At 42.1% G+C, this 17,650-nt stretch overlaps 1 protein-coding gene across 1 annotated transcript; it reads right to left on the reverse strand.

Annotated features, from left to right (window-relative positions):
- Positions 1–5,345: 5,345 nt before the first annotated feature.
- On the reverse strand, positions 5,346–17,181 carry LOC125527598 (uncharacterized). The gene is made up of 24 exons (XM_087545317.1): positions 16,816–17,181; positions 13,544–13,770; positions 13,226–13,331; positions 12,799–12,900; positions 12,640–12,699; positions 12,440–12,518; positions 12,172–12,322; positions 11,964–12,087; positions 11,438–11,615; positions 11,274–11,302; positions 10,797–10,945; positions 10,618–10,720; positions 10,358–10,453; positions 10,219–10,271; positions 9,976–10,099; positions 9,709–9,771; positions 9,564–9,623; positions 9,289–9,450; positions 7,151–7,221; positions 6,972–7,065; positions 6,582–6,718; positions 6,397–6,477; positions 6,092–6,197; positions 5,346–5,707 (listed from the first exon to the last, which is right to left on the reverse strand). The coding sequence occupies exons 1-24, from the start codon at positions 17,011–17,013 to the stop codon at positions 5,651–5,653; spliced, it is 2,610 nt and encodes an 869-aa protein (XP_087401443.1). The 5' UTR covers positions 17,014–17,181; the 3' UTR covers positions 5,346–5,650.
- Between the last annotated feature and the right edge of the window lie 469 nt (positions 17,182–17,650).

A 17,650-nucleotide genomic window follows, 5' to 3' on the forward strand; every position in this document is an offset into this window, starting at 1 on the left:
CTTCGGAAGCAGCAAATGAAGGAGTCTGGATGAAGGAGTTCATATCCGATCTAGGTGTCATACCTAGTGCATCGGGTCCAATGAAAATCTTTTGTGACAATACTGGTGCAATTGCCTTGGCAAAGGAATCCAGATTTCACAAGAGAACCAAGCACATCAAGAGACGCTTCAATTCCATCCGGGATCTAGTCCAGGTGGGAGACATAGAGATTTGCAAGATACATACGGATCTGAATGTTGCAGACCCATTGACTAAGCCTCTTCCACGAGCAAAACATGATCAACACCAAGACTCCATGGGTGTTAGAATCATTATTGTGTAATCTAGATTATTGACTCTACTGCAAGTGGGAGACTGAAGGAAATATGCCCTAGAGGCAATAATAAAGTTATTATTTATTTCCTTATATCATGATAAATGTTTATTATTCATGCTAGAATTGTATTAACCGGAAACATAATACATGTGTGAATACATAGACAAACTTAGTATCACTAGTATGCCTCTACTTGACTAGCTCGTTAATCAAAGATGGTTATGTTTCCTAACCATGAACAAAGAGTTGTTATTTGATTAACGGGATCACATCATTAGGTGAATGATCTGATTGACATGACCCATTCCATTAGCTTAGCACCCGATCGTTTAGTATGTTGCTATTGCTTTCTTCATGACTTATACATGTTCCTATGACTATGAGATTATGCAACTCCCGTTTGCCGGAGGAACACTTTGTGTGCTACCAAACGTCACAACGTAACTGGGTGATTATAAAGGAGCTCTACAGGTGTCTCCAAAGGTAGATGTTGGGTTGGCGTATTTCGAGAATAGGATTTGTCACTCCAATTGTCGGAGAGGTATCTCTGGGCCCTCTCGGTAATACACATCACATAAGCCTTGCAAGCATTGCAACTAATGAGTTAGTTGCGAGATGATGTATTACGAAACGAGTAAAAAGACTTGCCGGTAACGAGATTGAACTAGGTATTGGATACCGACGATCGAATCTCGGGCAAGTAACATACCGATGACAAAGGGAACAACGTATGTTGTTATGCGGTCTGACCGATAAAGATCTTCGTAGAATATGTAGGAACCAATATGGGCATCCAGGTCCCGCTATTGGTTATTGACCGGAGATTTGTCTCAGTCATGTCTGCATTGTTCTCGAACCGTAGGGTCCGCATGCTTAACGTTACGATGATAGTTATTATGAGTTTATGCATTTTGATGTACCGAAGTTAGTTCGGAGTCCCGGATGTGATCATGGACATGACGGGGAGTCTCGAAATGGTCGAGACATAAAGATTGATATATTGGACGGCTATATTCGGACACCGGAAGTGTTACGGGTGATTTCGGATAAAACCGGAGTGCCGGAGGGGTTACCGGAACCCCCCGGGGAAGTAATGGGCCTTATTGGGCCTAAGGGGAGAGAGAGGGCAGCAGCCCAGGAGGTGGCGCCCCCCCCCATGGGGAGTCCGAATTGGACTAGGGAGGGGGGGCGCGGCCCCTCTTTCCCTCTCCCTCTCCCTCTCTTTCCTTCCCCCTTAAGTCTCCTAATTGGATTAGGAAAGGGGAGTCCTACTCCCACTAGGAGGAGGACTCCCCCTCCCCTTGGCGCGCCCCATAGGGCCGGCCGGCCTCCCCCTTGCTCCTTTATATACGGGGGCAGGGGGGCACCCTAGAACACACAAGTTGATCCGCGTGATCGTTCCTTAGCCGTGTGCGGTGCCCCCTGCCACCATATTCCACCTCGATCATATCGTTGTAGTGCTTAGGCGAAGCCCTGCGTCGGTAGAACATCATCATCGTCACCACGCCGTTGTGCTGACGGAACTCATCCCCGAAGCTTTGCTGGATCGGAGCCCGGGGAGCGTCATCGAGATGTACGTGTGCTAAGAACTCGGAGGTGCCGGAGTAACGGTACTTGGATCGGTCGGATCGGGAAGACGTACGACTACTTCCTCTACGTTGCGTCAACGCTTCCGTTGCGGTCTACGAGGGTACGTAGACAACACTCTCCCCTCTTGTTGCTATGCATCACCATGATCTTGCGTGTGCGTAGGAATTTTTTTGAAATTACTACGTTCCCAACACGTATATACGTGACACAAGTGAAACGTCGCAAAATAGAGCAAATTTTGTAGTGCTCCCATGTCCATCCTGTCCAGGTCGTCGCCATGGATGACTAGGAGCTCTCTACCTTGGTCGTGAAGAGGAGCCCCACGCCGCCGCCTTGCTCTGCCTTGGATCCGGGCCCTCTCCAGCAGCCACCATCGGATCTGGTCTGCCGCTACCCGTACGCGCCTCCAGCTACCTCTGACGTCACTCGATGGAACCATTGCCGCCATTGACAACACACACAGGACCGATAATTTTTTTGTTTTTGAAATTAATAGTAGTAACGCGGGGTATAAGACACTCGCTACAGATAATTAGTAGTAGCACGGGGTGGCATCCGTGTTACTACTACCCAGTTAGTTGTAGTGCCCAAGTAGTCGCGCTACAACTAGGCTTTTCTCTAGTGGTGGCTCGGATCGATGGTGGCGCTTCTTCTTCGAGTCAGTTTTCTGGGCTCCGAACCTTCTCAAGTTCGTTCATCAGGACGGATTAGACAGGGCTCCAGCTTAGATTCCTACTAGCTCCTTGGAGCGGCGAGGTTAAGTTTTCTCGTGCGTACGCAACGGCGAGATCTTATGTCAAATTATTCATATCGACTCAAGGATTCATTGGCGACAAAAACGGCCCCCGAACGTTGATCCTTAGGGGCACGTGCATGAAGACTTTCCATCTGTCATGGAGAAGGTCAAACCGGCTCCGATATGGGAGCGGCAATAGCAGCGCGTCGACGGCTCGTTTTGGCGGTGGCAATGGTTGTTCGGTTGTCCATGGACCTCGATGTTATTTTTATTATGTTTGAGGTGCTTTGTACTTTCGGTGAATTTTTATAATAGATCTAATATTTTTGCAAAAAAAAAAAACCATCATGAAACACACCATGAGAAACAAGGCCTTCAGTCAAACAACCTTTAACATAGCAACTCCAAGACATCACGAACCCGCACACCTAGTATGTAGTATTTGTCACGAAAAAACACAAACTGCCAGGAATAGTATTAAATCTAGCAGGGTAGAACTAAAAATGAATCAAACTATGCAAGAGTACAGTATGTATTATATTAAGGAGAAGAAAAGGAGTTAAGTATTTACGCGAAGATGAATAAAAAAGAAACAAACACAAAACCCAAGATTACAACAGGGAAGATGAGAAATAGCATGTTGGAGACAACCCTAGACTACCCTTGGCAAGATCTCACGAAGGCAGGCTGAAGTACCTTGAACTTGCATAGACCACTATAGTCGGCGTGTTGCGGATTGTTTTGACACGTCGTTGTCTCCATCTGCTAGCAATGCACCACCTTCACCTTAGCCTACCTATGACTTCCCTTCTTGCCCGCGTCCGACTATTGACTGCTACAGATGTTATGGCATTGTTCTTCTCGAGCCAACTTCTTATCGGGACAATGTTGTTTATCCTGAACGGTAGCATGCGATGGCATAGGAGATTAATGCCCTTGATCGCACTAGCACATGGAATCTTGTTTCCCTACCTCTTGTGTCCGTCCCATCATTTGTGAGGTAGTCTACAAGGTTAATGCTCGTTTTGGTGGCTTGGAGCTCGTGGCTTTTAGTAGGAGCATGTCGTGACTACAATGAGACATTTTCGCGTGTGGTCAACATGACCACTATTCACACACTTCTTGTTGTGTCTTCTGTTCGCCACTACCATATCTCTCACCTTGGTGTCAAGAATGTCTTTCTTAATAGTGAGTTGTGTGAGGAGGTATGCACCACCTGGGTATTATGTTCCTAATGGCATGGTCTATCTTCTTCTCCGCTGTCTATATGTCATTAAGCAAGCCCTTTGTGCCTGGTTTGAGTGTTTTGCTTCCATGGTCATTGTTGCTGGTTTTTCATCGAGTGGTCATTATCCTGCTCTCTTTGTCCACCTTTCATCCCGTGGTTGAACTCTTCTTCTTCTGTATGTCAATGAGATGATTTGAGTATATTGCCTTTGTGAAGGCTTGTCTTAGTTAGTTCCATATGCCTGACATTGGTCCTCTTTGCTACTTTCTTGGAGTTGAGGTTTCTACTACCTCAGATGGATTCTTATTTCGCAAGAGAAGTATACCAGGATCTTCTTACTAGTGACGCTCAATGTCCACCTCCGTGCTTCTGTTGGTGAGCCTCTTTCTAATCCGACGCACTAATGTCATCTTGTTGGGAGTCTTGTCTATTTAGCTGCCACTCGCCCAGATATCTTCTACCTTGTCCACATTTTGAGTCAAATTTTCTCTGCTCCCACTTTACTTCTCTATGGTCACCTCTCACATTCTGATATCTTTCTGGGACTTCCTCGAGCCATCTTTCGTTCCCACGCTCCAGTTAGCTATAAATTCATGCCTATTAGGATGCTAGTTTGGATTTGGATAGTGACCATTTGGATAACCACTCGGTGCCTTACTTGTTGTGTTTTACTTGGTGGTTCTCTAATTACCTAGAAAGCAAAGAAACATATTGCAGTTTCCCATTCAATGCAAAGGCCGAGTTGCATGCTATGGCTATTTTGACATCAAAGATGACCTGGCTATGTGGTTTTTCGGGATTTCTATCACTATACCTACTCCTCTCTTGTCAGACAGTACATTTGCTACAACTATTGTGTGCGACTCTATGAAGCATGAGCTCATCAAGCATATTGACGTCGATGCTTCCTTTGTGTGCTCCAGTGTGCACAATCAGGTGGTTGCTCTTCAACATGTGCCTTTGTAGTTATAGTTGGCGGGTTTTTTCGCAAAAATCCAGGGTAAAGCATATCATGACTTCTATCTCTCCAAAATCATTGTTGATCCACCATGAATCTAAGGTTTGGTTTTAGAACGGTATTCTTATGTATAGCCTTTAAGTTTTTCCTCGTTGTATAAGTGCTTTTATGTATATTTCCGTTACATGTACGTGCATATATGTTGGCCTGTGGCTCCATGCGAATACAAGTTGCCCTTTCCTAACACTTTCGCAGTTCCTTTTCTTTATGTGCATGTAATCTCGGATTTGCTGTATTGTGTGAGCAATTTGTTGTACCCTTGGTCGATTTTGGCTTTATTAATTTAAAGCATGGCTCGTTTAGACCCTTACATCTAAGAAAACATGCATGTGGTAACTTGCAAGTATAACTGATGCTCTTCCTGAGCCAGTGGTGGAACATGGTAATTAGGAACATTGATTCTGTCTCATAACCAGCATTTGAAAAAAAATGTTAAACGTGGAATAGATAAAAAAATAACAAACCAGGACATCATCTCATTTTGATAGATATCAAAGCAACAAACCAGTTCCTTCCATACAATTCTCAAATTCTACTGACCAGTCTAAGGTAGCACTTGCATGCGCACATACAAGTTTATTGATAGATAATACCCTGCCATGAAAAACTAACCATTTCACGATTAAAACAGAGAGATAGATCTCAAACCACCTGATTAGGCTGCCCGTATGAACGAACCATTCCGGGGCTGACTTACTAAAAGGTCGTAGGTTATCGAGAAGTAACAGTTCGACAACTGAACGGACAAGGATATGTTGCCTTTAGGCTTTAGCCAAAGGCTGGCCTAGCCGACGGTTGGCTGGGCGAGAGAAAACAACCTGCATACAGCATAAATGTATATATATGTCAGCCAGTCAGGCATCATCACAATCAATGCATGGGGTGCTAGCTCCTTTTCACAAAAAGGTACAGGTTCAGACATAAATTTGGTCAAAATTTCAAAGTAGTGGTTACTATGTTTTGATATATGAAAATCACATGTGAAGGTCTTTCCCAAGAAAATACTTTCATCATTTGACAATTTCATTAAGTTTGATGATTTATTGCTGTGAAAACTAATGGTCGCAATATTTGGGAGACCGTGCTGATTTCCAAAATGTCATCTTTTTAAGAGTACCAGAAGGAGTATATGACTTTAATTTGTCTGGAAATTAATAACATAGGTAAATACCATATACATTATATCACGAGTACATACGTACCTGGTAAACTCCAAGTGTCCGTGACTTCATACAAGCTGCAGAGAATATGAGGTAGTACTCCCATATGCGGATGAACTTCTCATCAAAGCCCAGGGCCAACATTTTACTGCAAGAAAAAGAAAGAAAATAAGATTTTTAATACTAACTGAGCAACCAACTGTAACTATATATGTACATGTGTATATATCGTCACAGCAAATTTACTTGCTCAATGAACATATAATATATGTGCTAGTCTTGTTTTCACCAAGTTTTTTCCTAATCAACTGGACAACACTATTCTTCTATAGACAGTTGATACTTACTCTTTGTTGGCAGTGAAGTTGTCCATCCAGCACATCAGAGTTGGGTAGTAATTGGGCCCAATATTCTCGACATGCTCTATGCTACACCCAGTGCGCAACAAGATCAGGGAGGGCTTAATCGATGGAGATTCATGCATAACTATTAAGTAACCAATCAAGCATCAATCGGTTGATGTGTAACGTACCTGAACCTTGATGACGTGCTCATGGCAGACACTACACGGGCCAAAGAAGGAAGGCAACCACCAGGAAATATATATTCTGTTAAGAAGTCTGGCCTTTTTCTGTATTGCTCGTACCGTTCCTCTGGAGCTGAGATGAACTAAACGCACATGTATGTATTTGCAGATAATGGTTAGTTCATGATAGTGTAAGCCTAAGGTCTTGCTTGGATAGAAGGAGTACGTTTCATTGGGTTTTCTGCCAATACGAAAGAATAAAGCATAATCCTCATTCTTGTGCACCGAAATAAGGCATATATACTACTTCATTGTTCGTGGTGATAGTGGAATCCAGCCGTAAGGTTGGATGGAAAGACACTTAGTTGTTGAAAATGATATTTGACGTGCACTAACCTGCAGGGCCATTATGCCATCTTCAGCCAAGTAAGACTCGCAGCAGGCAAAAAATTCGTCCATGCATTCATGGCCAACATGTTCAATCATACAGCTGATTCACAGAAGAGGAATACATATTATAACAATGCGTATATGTATTGTCGAAGTCACTGCGCACGTCCGTAATATATACTTACATGCTTATGATTGCGTCATACTTGTAAGGTGGTATGTGACGGTAGTCACACAGCAGAAAAGTTATGTGGTCCTAAAAATTAATAACAATAGACAGTAGAATTGTTAGCTAGGATTTCACCCTGCCGAAGTAAGCTGGGGACAATACCAGATTAATTCTCTGTGCATGTCTATATTTATCTATTCTATTCTATATTTAAAGTGCATGACAGGCTAGCCAGAAAATATAGGTTGCTAGAAAATCTCACAAATATCAGAAGATATGCCCATTTTTTATGTGGTACGGCAGCATAATTTCGCAAGTTTTACGGCTCAGATGTAAAGTTACTATCATTTTTAAGGGGACATGTAAAGTTACTAGATCAATCACCGACAGTCAAAGCTGTTAAAGGCCCAACGTGACACGGCGCCTAGGAAGTTCATGAGAAGGTGTGTTTTCCGTAGCAATGAAAAAGCTTCGAAAATGGTAACGTGTTTGGATCTTTACTACTGCATGCCTATTTTCATTGTTTTTAATGTGCACGTCTATTATTTCCATGTGCCATTCTTGAATGATATTTCTCTTTGCGAAAGATATTTAGAACCAAAAATATATTAAACTGACTCTGTCCAATCCAAATGCTTAAAGAAATCTTGATTAATCAAACTATATTTGTATACTTTGGTTCCAAATTGAAAACTCTTCTCGCCAAATTCTACAAACCTGTTGAATACTAACACATAGCGGTAAAGCCGTAACTTAGAGCTGAGGTGAGAAAATAAGTCAAAGCCAAACTATGATGCTGGCGGGCATGCGGGGGAATACCGTTTCATTCCGAGTGAGCTGGTTGGACCCTGGGTCATATGCGCCAGCTGCTCACACAATCTGTCCCATTCCACTCTTCCAAACCTGAATCATGTCGATGGTGACCGAGGCAGAGGCGGGGGAGTAGGGAGGTGGTGAATCTGGAGCTCGTGATTTGTGGTCCTACAGGGAGGTGTTATTGACTCCTTCGCAGCGGAAGGGGCGTCGATACTTGTTGCAAGCAGATGGCGGGGAGAGGTCAAGTAAGATATGGAGGGGGTTTGGGCAATGAATGGCATGTTGTGAAGATGTGGTGGTCATCAGGTCATGACAAGAGTGGAGGCTGTGATGACTGTGCCGTTAGCGGTGGATGGATCAGGGTGGACCGCAAAGGGCGGGGGATTCCCCGAATCACAATCGCTTGGTGGCACGCATGGAGATACAGTGGACGCCGAAGCCGGTGCTTCAAGGGCATTCTTCCTCGAATACAGCCTCCACCAAGCAAGACAGGGCTACTTCTAAGGCAAATGTGCCTGTATAACCACATACAGGAATGAAAGTTTCGATCTGGGACAACAGGCCAAACCCTCGCAGCGCGTGGACCCTCGGTTTGATTCCAGTGTTTAGAGGTAACCTTACTCCCACATTGTTGTATTGTGGTTTCTCCATGCGGTATTAACAGAATCGGTCATGGAAACTTGTTGCTAAAGGAGAGGATTTTGTCCCCTGCAAAAAATGGGGAGGATTTGTGCTACAGTTCCTTCTCCTGAGATGATTGAAATGTTGGTTGATTTCGAGGATTTCGAACTAAAAGGCTGTGATGTGTATGTAACAGTGAGGGTTTTGACTGAGTTTAGACCTAAGGGGAGATTGCACAGGCGCGTGCGGGCAGATGGAGCCCAGAAGAGATTGTATAAGAACTATGTGGTTTGGGTGGTTTCGCTAATGGAAATCCACAAGGGAGCTCGTTGTTTCAAAAAATTGGCGGCAACAGAAACTAAATCAATTATTGGTAAAAATTGGGCCATGCCAGCTTGTACCTATCAAATGACATATTCACTCTCACATCTTTATATCATCAATTACAAGAAAGGGTGGAGGACTGGACAATAAAAAACCTAAAATACTCACACTACACTTTCTCAGTTGGCACATGCATATGGTGGATCGGTAATTACTGATAAACTATCAAACTGCACATGTATTTCCTAAAGAAGGGAGTAATATAGAAAATTTTCATCACAGTACACTTTCTCAGTTAACACAGGCATATGGTGAATTAGCAATTATTGATAAACAATTAAACTGCATGTGTATTGCATAAAGCCGTAAACGAGGGACTAACATATAACTAACCTCTAAGCCAGCTTCTCTTGCTTTTCCCTGGGCGTATTTAAGCTGCTTCTCCGACAAAGTGACTCCAGTGTATTTGCAGCCAGTTTGCTTTACCACTTGTATTGCTAAACTTCCCCAGCCGAAACCGATATCAAGAACATGATGCCCCCTCTCGACTTTAGCCTTTGGTTAAATGTGTATTTTGCAAGGTTGAAGTACCATCAGATCATGTTCACAGCATTGTCTAACTAGTAAACAGTCAAATGATACAGTCTCTGGAGACATGGTAGTATTACCTTGCTGATTAGAAGGCTAAGTTTACGTTCCTGGGCTGCTTCTAAGCTTTCGTTCTCCATCTAGCAATTTAATTTTAGTCCATGATTAACAAAACTACTCTACAAAAATTACAAGCTGCAGAACAAAATAACAAGATTTACAAACCTTAAAAATTGCACAAGAGTAAGTCATCGATTTATCCATAAAAAGCGAGAAAAATTCGTTACTCTGCACACATATATGAGAAGACAGAACTATTAGTATTATTTGTCATGTAGACATATGACAAGTACCGAATGATAATCTATCATTTTGATAAGGTTTGGAACACAAAAAATCTCAATTTCTATAAGATCTGCAATAATTATATATTACAAATTGACGGAAGCAGAGATGGAATATAATAACAAAAGAAGAGACATGAGTACTGACAAGATCATAGTGCTGAGAGACGTTTCGACGACTTCGTGTCACAGTGTTCTTCCTTGAGAATTTGCCCAAAAAGTACTTAGCATGTGCCAACCGACCTAGTACATGCAATGGTGTCCATCGACCCCTGCAAACCGAACAATTTTTATATACATGATTAGTCACAATCACAGGGATTCATAGATACTACTTCATTTTTATGAAACAATTCACAGGAATCTAGTGGAGAATTGAAGGTTTCAGAACCCTTTTCTGGCAATGCGGCGGTTCCTACGGTCATCTCTGTTAGCAATGAGAATCTGCAACGGAGTGGATCATTGATTTGATCTGTAATGAAGAAAGAAATAGCTCTACCAATAAGCTCATGGACTATGATATAGTTTACCAGGATAAGATTCAGAAGGCCTTCTCTCTTGTCGAGAAAAGAGAAACAGCCGTTAATATAGGCTTCTGCCAAGCCAAGGTTTCCTTCTGTTGCAATCTGAAAGCCGTGAGAGAGCCAGGATAAACACATGTAGTTCAAATGAGAAGGTTGGATAAAGAAATTGCAGTGGAGTATATAAGAAATAAAGAATCATGCATGGACACATCACCAATCAGAAAAAAAAATGCATGTGTGGGAAGAAAAAGAGAAGAGAAGATAACCTTCCAATAGAACAAGGGGTCATGAACTCGCATGACAGATTTTACACGGCATTTGTCGCAAGCTTTACCAAAGCTGAACACACTACCTCCTTCTTCAATCAATCTGCACGAAAACTTTGAAGGTGAAAAATAATCATAATTAGACGTTGTGTAGTATATTGACTCACAAAAGGACTCACATCAAGTTGCCGATGGATATGTATAGGTTAAAAAATCTTGCAACTGCAAGGCGCACCCCAGCCTCAGTCCATGATGGAATCATCTGCTTCGGGTTCAACAGAAGCTCACATTTCTTTCCAAGCAAACCTTGAGCTGCTGCTTTCCCAGCCTACATCGATTCAATATGTCCAATAAAAATAGGCCTCATGTATCTATTTCATGAAATAGTCACTCTGAATTATGTGATTGAAACCAAAAACGTATTTGTCAGACTGTTGTAAAAAGGAAACGACCCCCATAGATTAATAAAGGAGAACCTTGAAGATCTAGTAGCTTGGGCCTTAGGCCAACTAGAGGTAAACAAGGATATAATTTGTTATGGTTATGATAGGATTATTTATGTTCAGATTTGTTAGACCATTGCCAATTTTAGCACGTAACAGTATGGTCCACTATGGCACACAGGTCCAAAAGAGTGGAGAGGTTGTGCATGCTACCTTCAATCCATCTTCATGGAAGCCATGACCTGTTATCCAAGGCAGAAGAGACATTTGAGACCTGATGTTCTTATTTCATACCAAACTTTAATGTAGTAAAAGTATGTCGTACATGTACATGCAAGTTGTTGCATCTACAAACTGAAATTCATGAAACAGGTTACCTTGATATGCCCCACAGAACCATATTCCTCTCTTTCCCTGGATCTTATCAAGCTGAAGATAAGCCTTCGCCACAGCCACAGACGGAACAGGAAGGCTTGTAGACCATTTATGTAGTACATGATCCGGAACACAGGGGGCGTCGAGTGTCACCAGGAAAGGCCTGGCAGATTCAATTTTCTAGAATTGCAAAAAAAGAACAGATATACCACAATTAAAAATTAAGTAATCCATTCATACTGCTGGAGGGATTGGACCGAAGGTTCCATTTTGCTTTTATTCAGTGAGCCTGCTCTAGAGTGTGTTCTAAGGTGATGAAAATATGGCTGTATTGCTACACAGAAATGATTTTATCCATTGGATCTTTCTTTTTGCTGGGGATGCATGCCTAGTCCTGACATGTAACGCTAATGTACAAAATGGTGTTAGCGTTGTAATAAATCCGGGCAGGGTCCTTTCTTCAAGATATATATCATCAATACAATTAATTCATTATACAAAACTTGTACGTGAAACCAAAGAATTTACCTGAATATGGTTTAGCCAGTAAGTAACAGAAAAACCCCTGCTAGTTGTCCCCAGGAAATTCCAGGCGCTCCATGCCGACGAATTTCGGGGCATCAAATTTTGATCGCAGTGGAGGTATATATCCCTGCAACATAAATGTGTCGTACGATTAGTACATCAGATCAAACTTTATTAAAGCGCTTGTTTAGCAATAGAAGACAGGCTTTACCTGTGGACATACTGACAAGCACCTAGAATTTTCAATTCGTAATGTGTAGCTTCAGCTCCTAGTACTTTCAGAGCATTGGGTGCATGGACCCCAAGGATAACACTGTCATATGTTTCCTCTGAACCATCATTCTCCAAGACTCTGTGGCCAGCTGCCAGTGCCAAGATATTATTTCCGTTAGTGCCAACATAATACGAGATAGACACATTGTTTGTACTCCCAGGCAATCAACAAAGAGTTTGGCATTAGCAATAACGCATGTGTTTACCTCCATCAAAACTTGAAACGGATTTGACCCGACAGCTGGTTTTAATTCGACAGCCCATGCTTTCCAATTCTCCTTTTACCTGCGTGTACGCAACAGTTGCACTGTTTAATCCCTGCATTTGGCTGCAGCTAAAGCCTATAGAGTGTAATAAACAGAGATCATGTGTCACTGTTGTTGCCCATATGGGTCGCTGTAAGTACCTTGTCTACAACAGACTGCAAAAGAGCCTTGACAGTGGGCAACTGGGGGTAGCGAAACAGCTGAGAGTGCAGCGACTTTAATCAGCTTTCTAATGTACAAAGAAGAATTAAGCATGCAAATGTAGTGGGAATGGAACATGTATAAAATGTGCTAGGTACCTGAAGAAGGTCATGGTTACGGAAAAATGATAGCACGAAGAAAGCGGACAAGCTCAAAACACCTTGGGATGAAGATGGCCACAGGCCTGCACACACTGGAATCTGCACCAAATATATATTTTCGTGTCACCAACTAAAAACTGCATAATAACCAGCCTTAATTACCGTCCCCTGCACTGCGCCAATGTTGGTGGGAAAAACATACTAGCCATCAAATAGTCAGCCCAGAGTTTCATTAGAATGTGAAAATTTCATCTGAATTTTATAATTAATTGAAAACTGTAGTTTCTCTTTACAGTTTTACATGACTGTTCAAAGACATTAAAATCAAAACTTGAATATAGAAATTCTGATGTTCGCCAAAATGAAGAGTTGCTAGATACACTAAAAAAAGGAGAAGCATAAGCAAGTAGATTAGAAGCAGTACAAGATAAGCTTCTTGGAAAAATAGGGAATATCCATGTGACTGAATGAACTGCCCCAATGTCTCATTACAGTCCACATCAGTGTTATGTTCATGATACTCCAGATACCTTCATTCCAAAGATTAAACCAGCAAGTTAATTGTTATCTCTGAATGTACAGCTTCAAATGGAAGTACTCCCTCCGTTCCAAATTACTCGTCGCAGAAATGGATGTATCTAGAACTAAAATACATCTAGATACATCCATACCTATGACAAGTAATTCGCAACGGAGGGAGTATTATATATGGACATAAGAACTGAGGGACTGGACTGCTTACGTCAGAGCATCGTTCTTGAACTTGAGTATCTCACGGACCATACGCCAAAAACTGGGTTTCAGTATGTTGGTTTTTTGCGCCAAGAGGCTCGAGATACCGTTGCCATTGCCCCACTCACATCCTGTGCTGCCGCCGTCCGATTGTGTGCTCACTGAGAAAGACATGTCCGATCTCTCCATCTCCACCCCGAGCCCCTCTAACCATTCCATCATGTGGGAATATGTTGCCTACAATTGATGCATATGACACAACAAAAATCTTAGCCAGGAACAAACAAAAAATCTTATAATATAGGCTTACAAAGATCTTCCTCTGAATGGATTTAATCAGAGTAAAGGAAAAAAATCAAAATAGGTTACAAACATGCACATTAAACATATATAAACCAACATGTACAGCTACAACTGCATTTCCAACCATAAGAATTATAGTACAATTTCGGTAATATGACAATACATAACTTAGGCAGCCAATGCGAGTCCATTCAAGGGATATACAACAGATGACAGCAAACGCTAGGTGGATGCATATCATAATCTTTGATTAGCACTGAATTATCAGAAGGAAACAAGAACTCTGATTGTTGAGATCAAGCCAGATACCATAAGGAAAGACTAACGCTTGGACAATTTCTTAGTATAATATTTTTCGAAATTTTCCTAGCTCCTCCAAAAGCCATAAAGTTTTCTTCCTTCTGAACGATGGAGCAATTTTCACAAGCCTTGTAAACACTCTCATTGTGACAACTGAACCTTTTTCCTAAAAAAAAATCTACCAAAAACCATGATGTTCGCTTCCCTCTATATAACGGAGCAATTTTCATAAACCTAGTGAGCTTTCTCGTTCTGACTGATGATCTACAGGAACATTTTTATGAGGCATAAACACATTTAAGAAAACGAAACAATTATTCGACGAAATTTCGGAACCTGAATTTTCATAAACCTGGCGAGCTTTCTCGTTCTGACTAGTGCTGTAGAATCTACCCACTAGGAAAGTTCGGAACCTAAATCACAGCCGACGAAATTGCTTCTCTCGAGCTGGTAACAGTATTATTTAGATCACGCATAACTTTGAATGGTGAGGTCAACGTTACGAGGAGTCGACCGAGAGTCAGTTTTGAACTAGGAAGCCAGATACTGTAGGTTCACATGCTATGGTGGTCAGTTGGTCACCAATCTCCAAGCTGACATAACCCCGTTAAAAAATGATCGAATGAGTCAAGTTGAGTCTTAGTTTGAAAACAAAATGAGTCAAGTTGAATGGTAGTATTTGGTTGGGTAATTGTTTGTACACAATTAGTCTTTCCAAACTAAATCAATGAGCAAATAAGTAGACACTGGATGACTTTTGCGCTTAGAAGCATTTTACCGAGCACCTTCCCTGCTGTCTTGGAGACTGACGGGGCTTGCTTCAAATGACGGCGGCAGGGCGCGTTGCAGTAGGCGAAGGCATAGGGATGCAAGGGGGAGGCTTTGTGGCGCCGCCGAAGCAGCATAGGAGGGTGCCGGGGGGCACCTCGTCGGAGCGGCCTTCGGGCCGGCGCCGGCTGACATAGGCGAACGCACAGAGCAGCGATGGGTAAGCCTCGACGGTGGCGCCGAAGCTACGTCGGAGGAAGCCGTAGGTATCATGGGGATGGTACTCCTTGTCGGAGTGGTCGAGATCGCCGGTTGCGGCTCGCCGGAGACGACGAAGTTGGCCGCCGCGGCGGAGGACCACAGATGATGGCTGGCGGAGTCAGTGGAAAGTTTTTTTTTCAGGAGAAGAGTAAGGCTGGTCATGGTGGCAGTAACATAATATATCAAAGAAAAATTACTTAGACATCTCCAACAGTCATATGATCATCGTTGGTAAAGTTGCCACCTAAACTATTTGGATGACATGGCTAATAATAAAAGAAGAGGGAGAATGAAATCGTATGAACTTGAAGCAACGCTCCTGACACAAGTTTCAAGACAAGCATGTTCATTTCTTCAACAATTAGTGGACCCGCTTGGTTGTTTAACATATGCCTCATTGAAGAGCATGTATGATGTGTTGTTGACTGCTGACATGGACATTTATACCAACGATCGTATATACAAACTGTTGCAAATGCTTTTATGTAACATGTATTTAATGAGGAAAGAGAGGTGTTTGGAATAACATAATAAGTTTGTTACGGTAACATAGCATCCCAAGCCAAAATGAGTCTATATCTTAATAAATGATGATTTGCATGATACCACACATATATTACTCTCTACTATGAGGATGGTAACATAGATTTACTAGTCTAAGTTACTTTCCACTATGACTAGCCTAAGTGAAAAGATGTCCAACGAAATTAATTATTAGGGTCGGGCCATTTCCATTCTTCTTCTGTTTCAGGTTTCCTTTTTTATTATTTTACTCACTAGTTGCTTTCTGCTGTTGTTTCTTTTCATCTTTCCTTTCTTTTTATTTTATTTTATTTTTAATTTAATTTTTCGCTTATATTTACCTTTTTACTTGGATGGTATATATTTGTTTTTGCAATACGTTAATAATTTTTTAAAGTATATGAAGAACATGTTTAATCTGTCAATGTTTTCTAATATTTTTTATATACACAAATATCTCTAAAAATGTGATAAACATTTTGTTTCATTTATATGGGCATTTTGTTTCATTTATATGGGCATTTCTACTGAGGTACATGAACATTTTGTTTTAAACTCATTTTGACAGTAACATCTTACGACATGTTAGAAAACACATTTAAAAAACACAAACTTAATGGACCGTTCTATACAAAACATGCCGTCCACTCAAAAACTGAAAAGAATATGCCCGGTTCTACAAGAACATATTACCACAAAGGGTAAGGGAACCCCTAAAATACAAATGGTAAAGAGAATATGTCATAATTAAACTTAGCACTGAGTTGCCAGAAGGCAGAAGCAAACAAGAACTCCGGATGCCAAGATTAAGGCGGGATCTATACATTTCTCGAAAAAAGAAAAGGTAGGAAGGATCTATATCTAGAGGTTCAGCTCCAGTGCTCACCTCAGTGATCTAGTAAATCGTTTTCCTTCTCTCCTTTTTTTTTGATGGTTTTTCCTTCTCTCTTGACAATGGAGCAATTTTTACAAGCTTTCTCTCTTGACGTTTACGTATGCTTTTTTCAGAAACAGTTTTATGCGAGGTACAGACACACTTATAGAAAACCAAAGAGTTGTGCTATCGTTCTCTTCTCGAGCTGGTTCTGCATGAGGCTGGTGGCTTCACTCATGCATGTATGTACGGACCTGGTTGAAGATCAGGAAGCCGAGGTCGAGGTGGACGCGTCCGGCGCCGTCGTCGACGGCCACCGTGCTGGCACGCCCTCCAAGGCGGTCCTCCTCCTCGTACAGGGTCACACGCACGCCGTCTCCGCCGCTGGCGGCAAGCAGCTCATGCGCCGCCGCCAGCCCGCTCACCCCGCCGCCGACCACCGCCACCCTCATCCTGCTCTGCTCTCTGTTTTCTGTTCTCCTCTGCTCTCTCTCTCTCTCTCTCTCTCTCAATCTCCCTCTGCTCTGCCCTCCCACTTCTATTTAAGTCGGACTGCCGGAGTGGACGATGGGCTTGGGCTGGTCTAGTCTAGTGTGAGTCACACAAGTCACATGACATCGTCCTCCAACGTGCTACGTCTTCATCACCTCAAAAAAAGAAAACAAGGTGCTACTCCCTCCGTTCCGAATTACTTGTCTTAAATATGGATGTATCTAGATGTATTTTAGTTCTAAATACATCCACTTTTGCGACGAGTAATTTGAAACGGAGGGAGTACGTCTCAACAAACAGGATTTATAGACAAAGAACGTGATTAAGCATTAGGATCCCCTCTTCACCCTTCCGTTTCTTTCGTTCTCGTGGGCTGTCCCTTGCTATTTATTGTTCTTCAAATAGTATTAATAATCGAGAGTGTTCAGCTAGCTTAAATAAAAGTCTAGAGTTTTCAGCTAGAAAAAAAAATTCTAGAGTGCTAATATTTTCTGGTAAGATACAATTCTTCATGTTTGCTATATACAGGTTGCCTCAAATTTGAATTTGGGTTAGTGATTCTGGAGAGAAGGGCAGGCGTAGACGGGGTGCCAAGGC

Source organism: Triticum urartu, chromosome 2A, assembly GCF_056163025.1.
Source record: "Triticum urartu cultivar PI428250 chromosome 2A, HENAU_Tu73, whole genome shotgun sequence".
NCBI classification, from domain to species: Eukaryota; Viridiplantae; Streptophyta; class Magnoliopsida; order Poales; family Poaceae; genus Triticum; species Triticum urartu.

What these genes read in the sequence shown, in the direction of transcription:
- LOC125527598 (XM_087545317.1), bottom strand. Translation starts at nt 17,013, where the DNA reads ATGAGGGTGGCGGTGGTCGGCGGCGGGGTGAGCGGGCTGGCGGCGGCG. An exon ending in TTCAAGAACGATGCTCTGAC is followed by an intron (nt 13,332 to 13,543) that starts GTAAGCAGTCCA and finishes TTTGGAATGAAG; the next exon opens with GTATCTGGAGTATCATGAAC. An exon ending in ACTGGCTAAACCATATTCAG is followed by an intron (nt 11,616 to 11,963) that starts GTAAATTCTTTG and finishes TTGCAATTCTAG; the next exon opens with AAAATTGAATCTGCCAGGCC.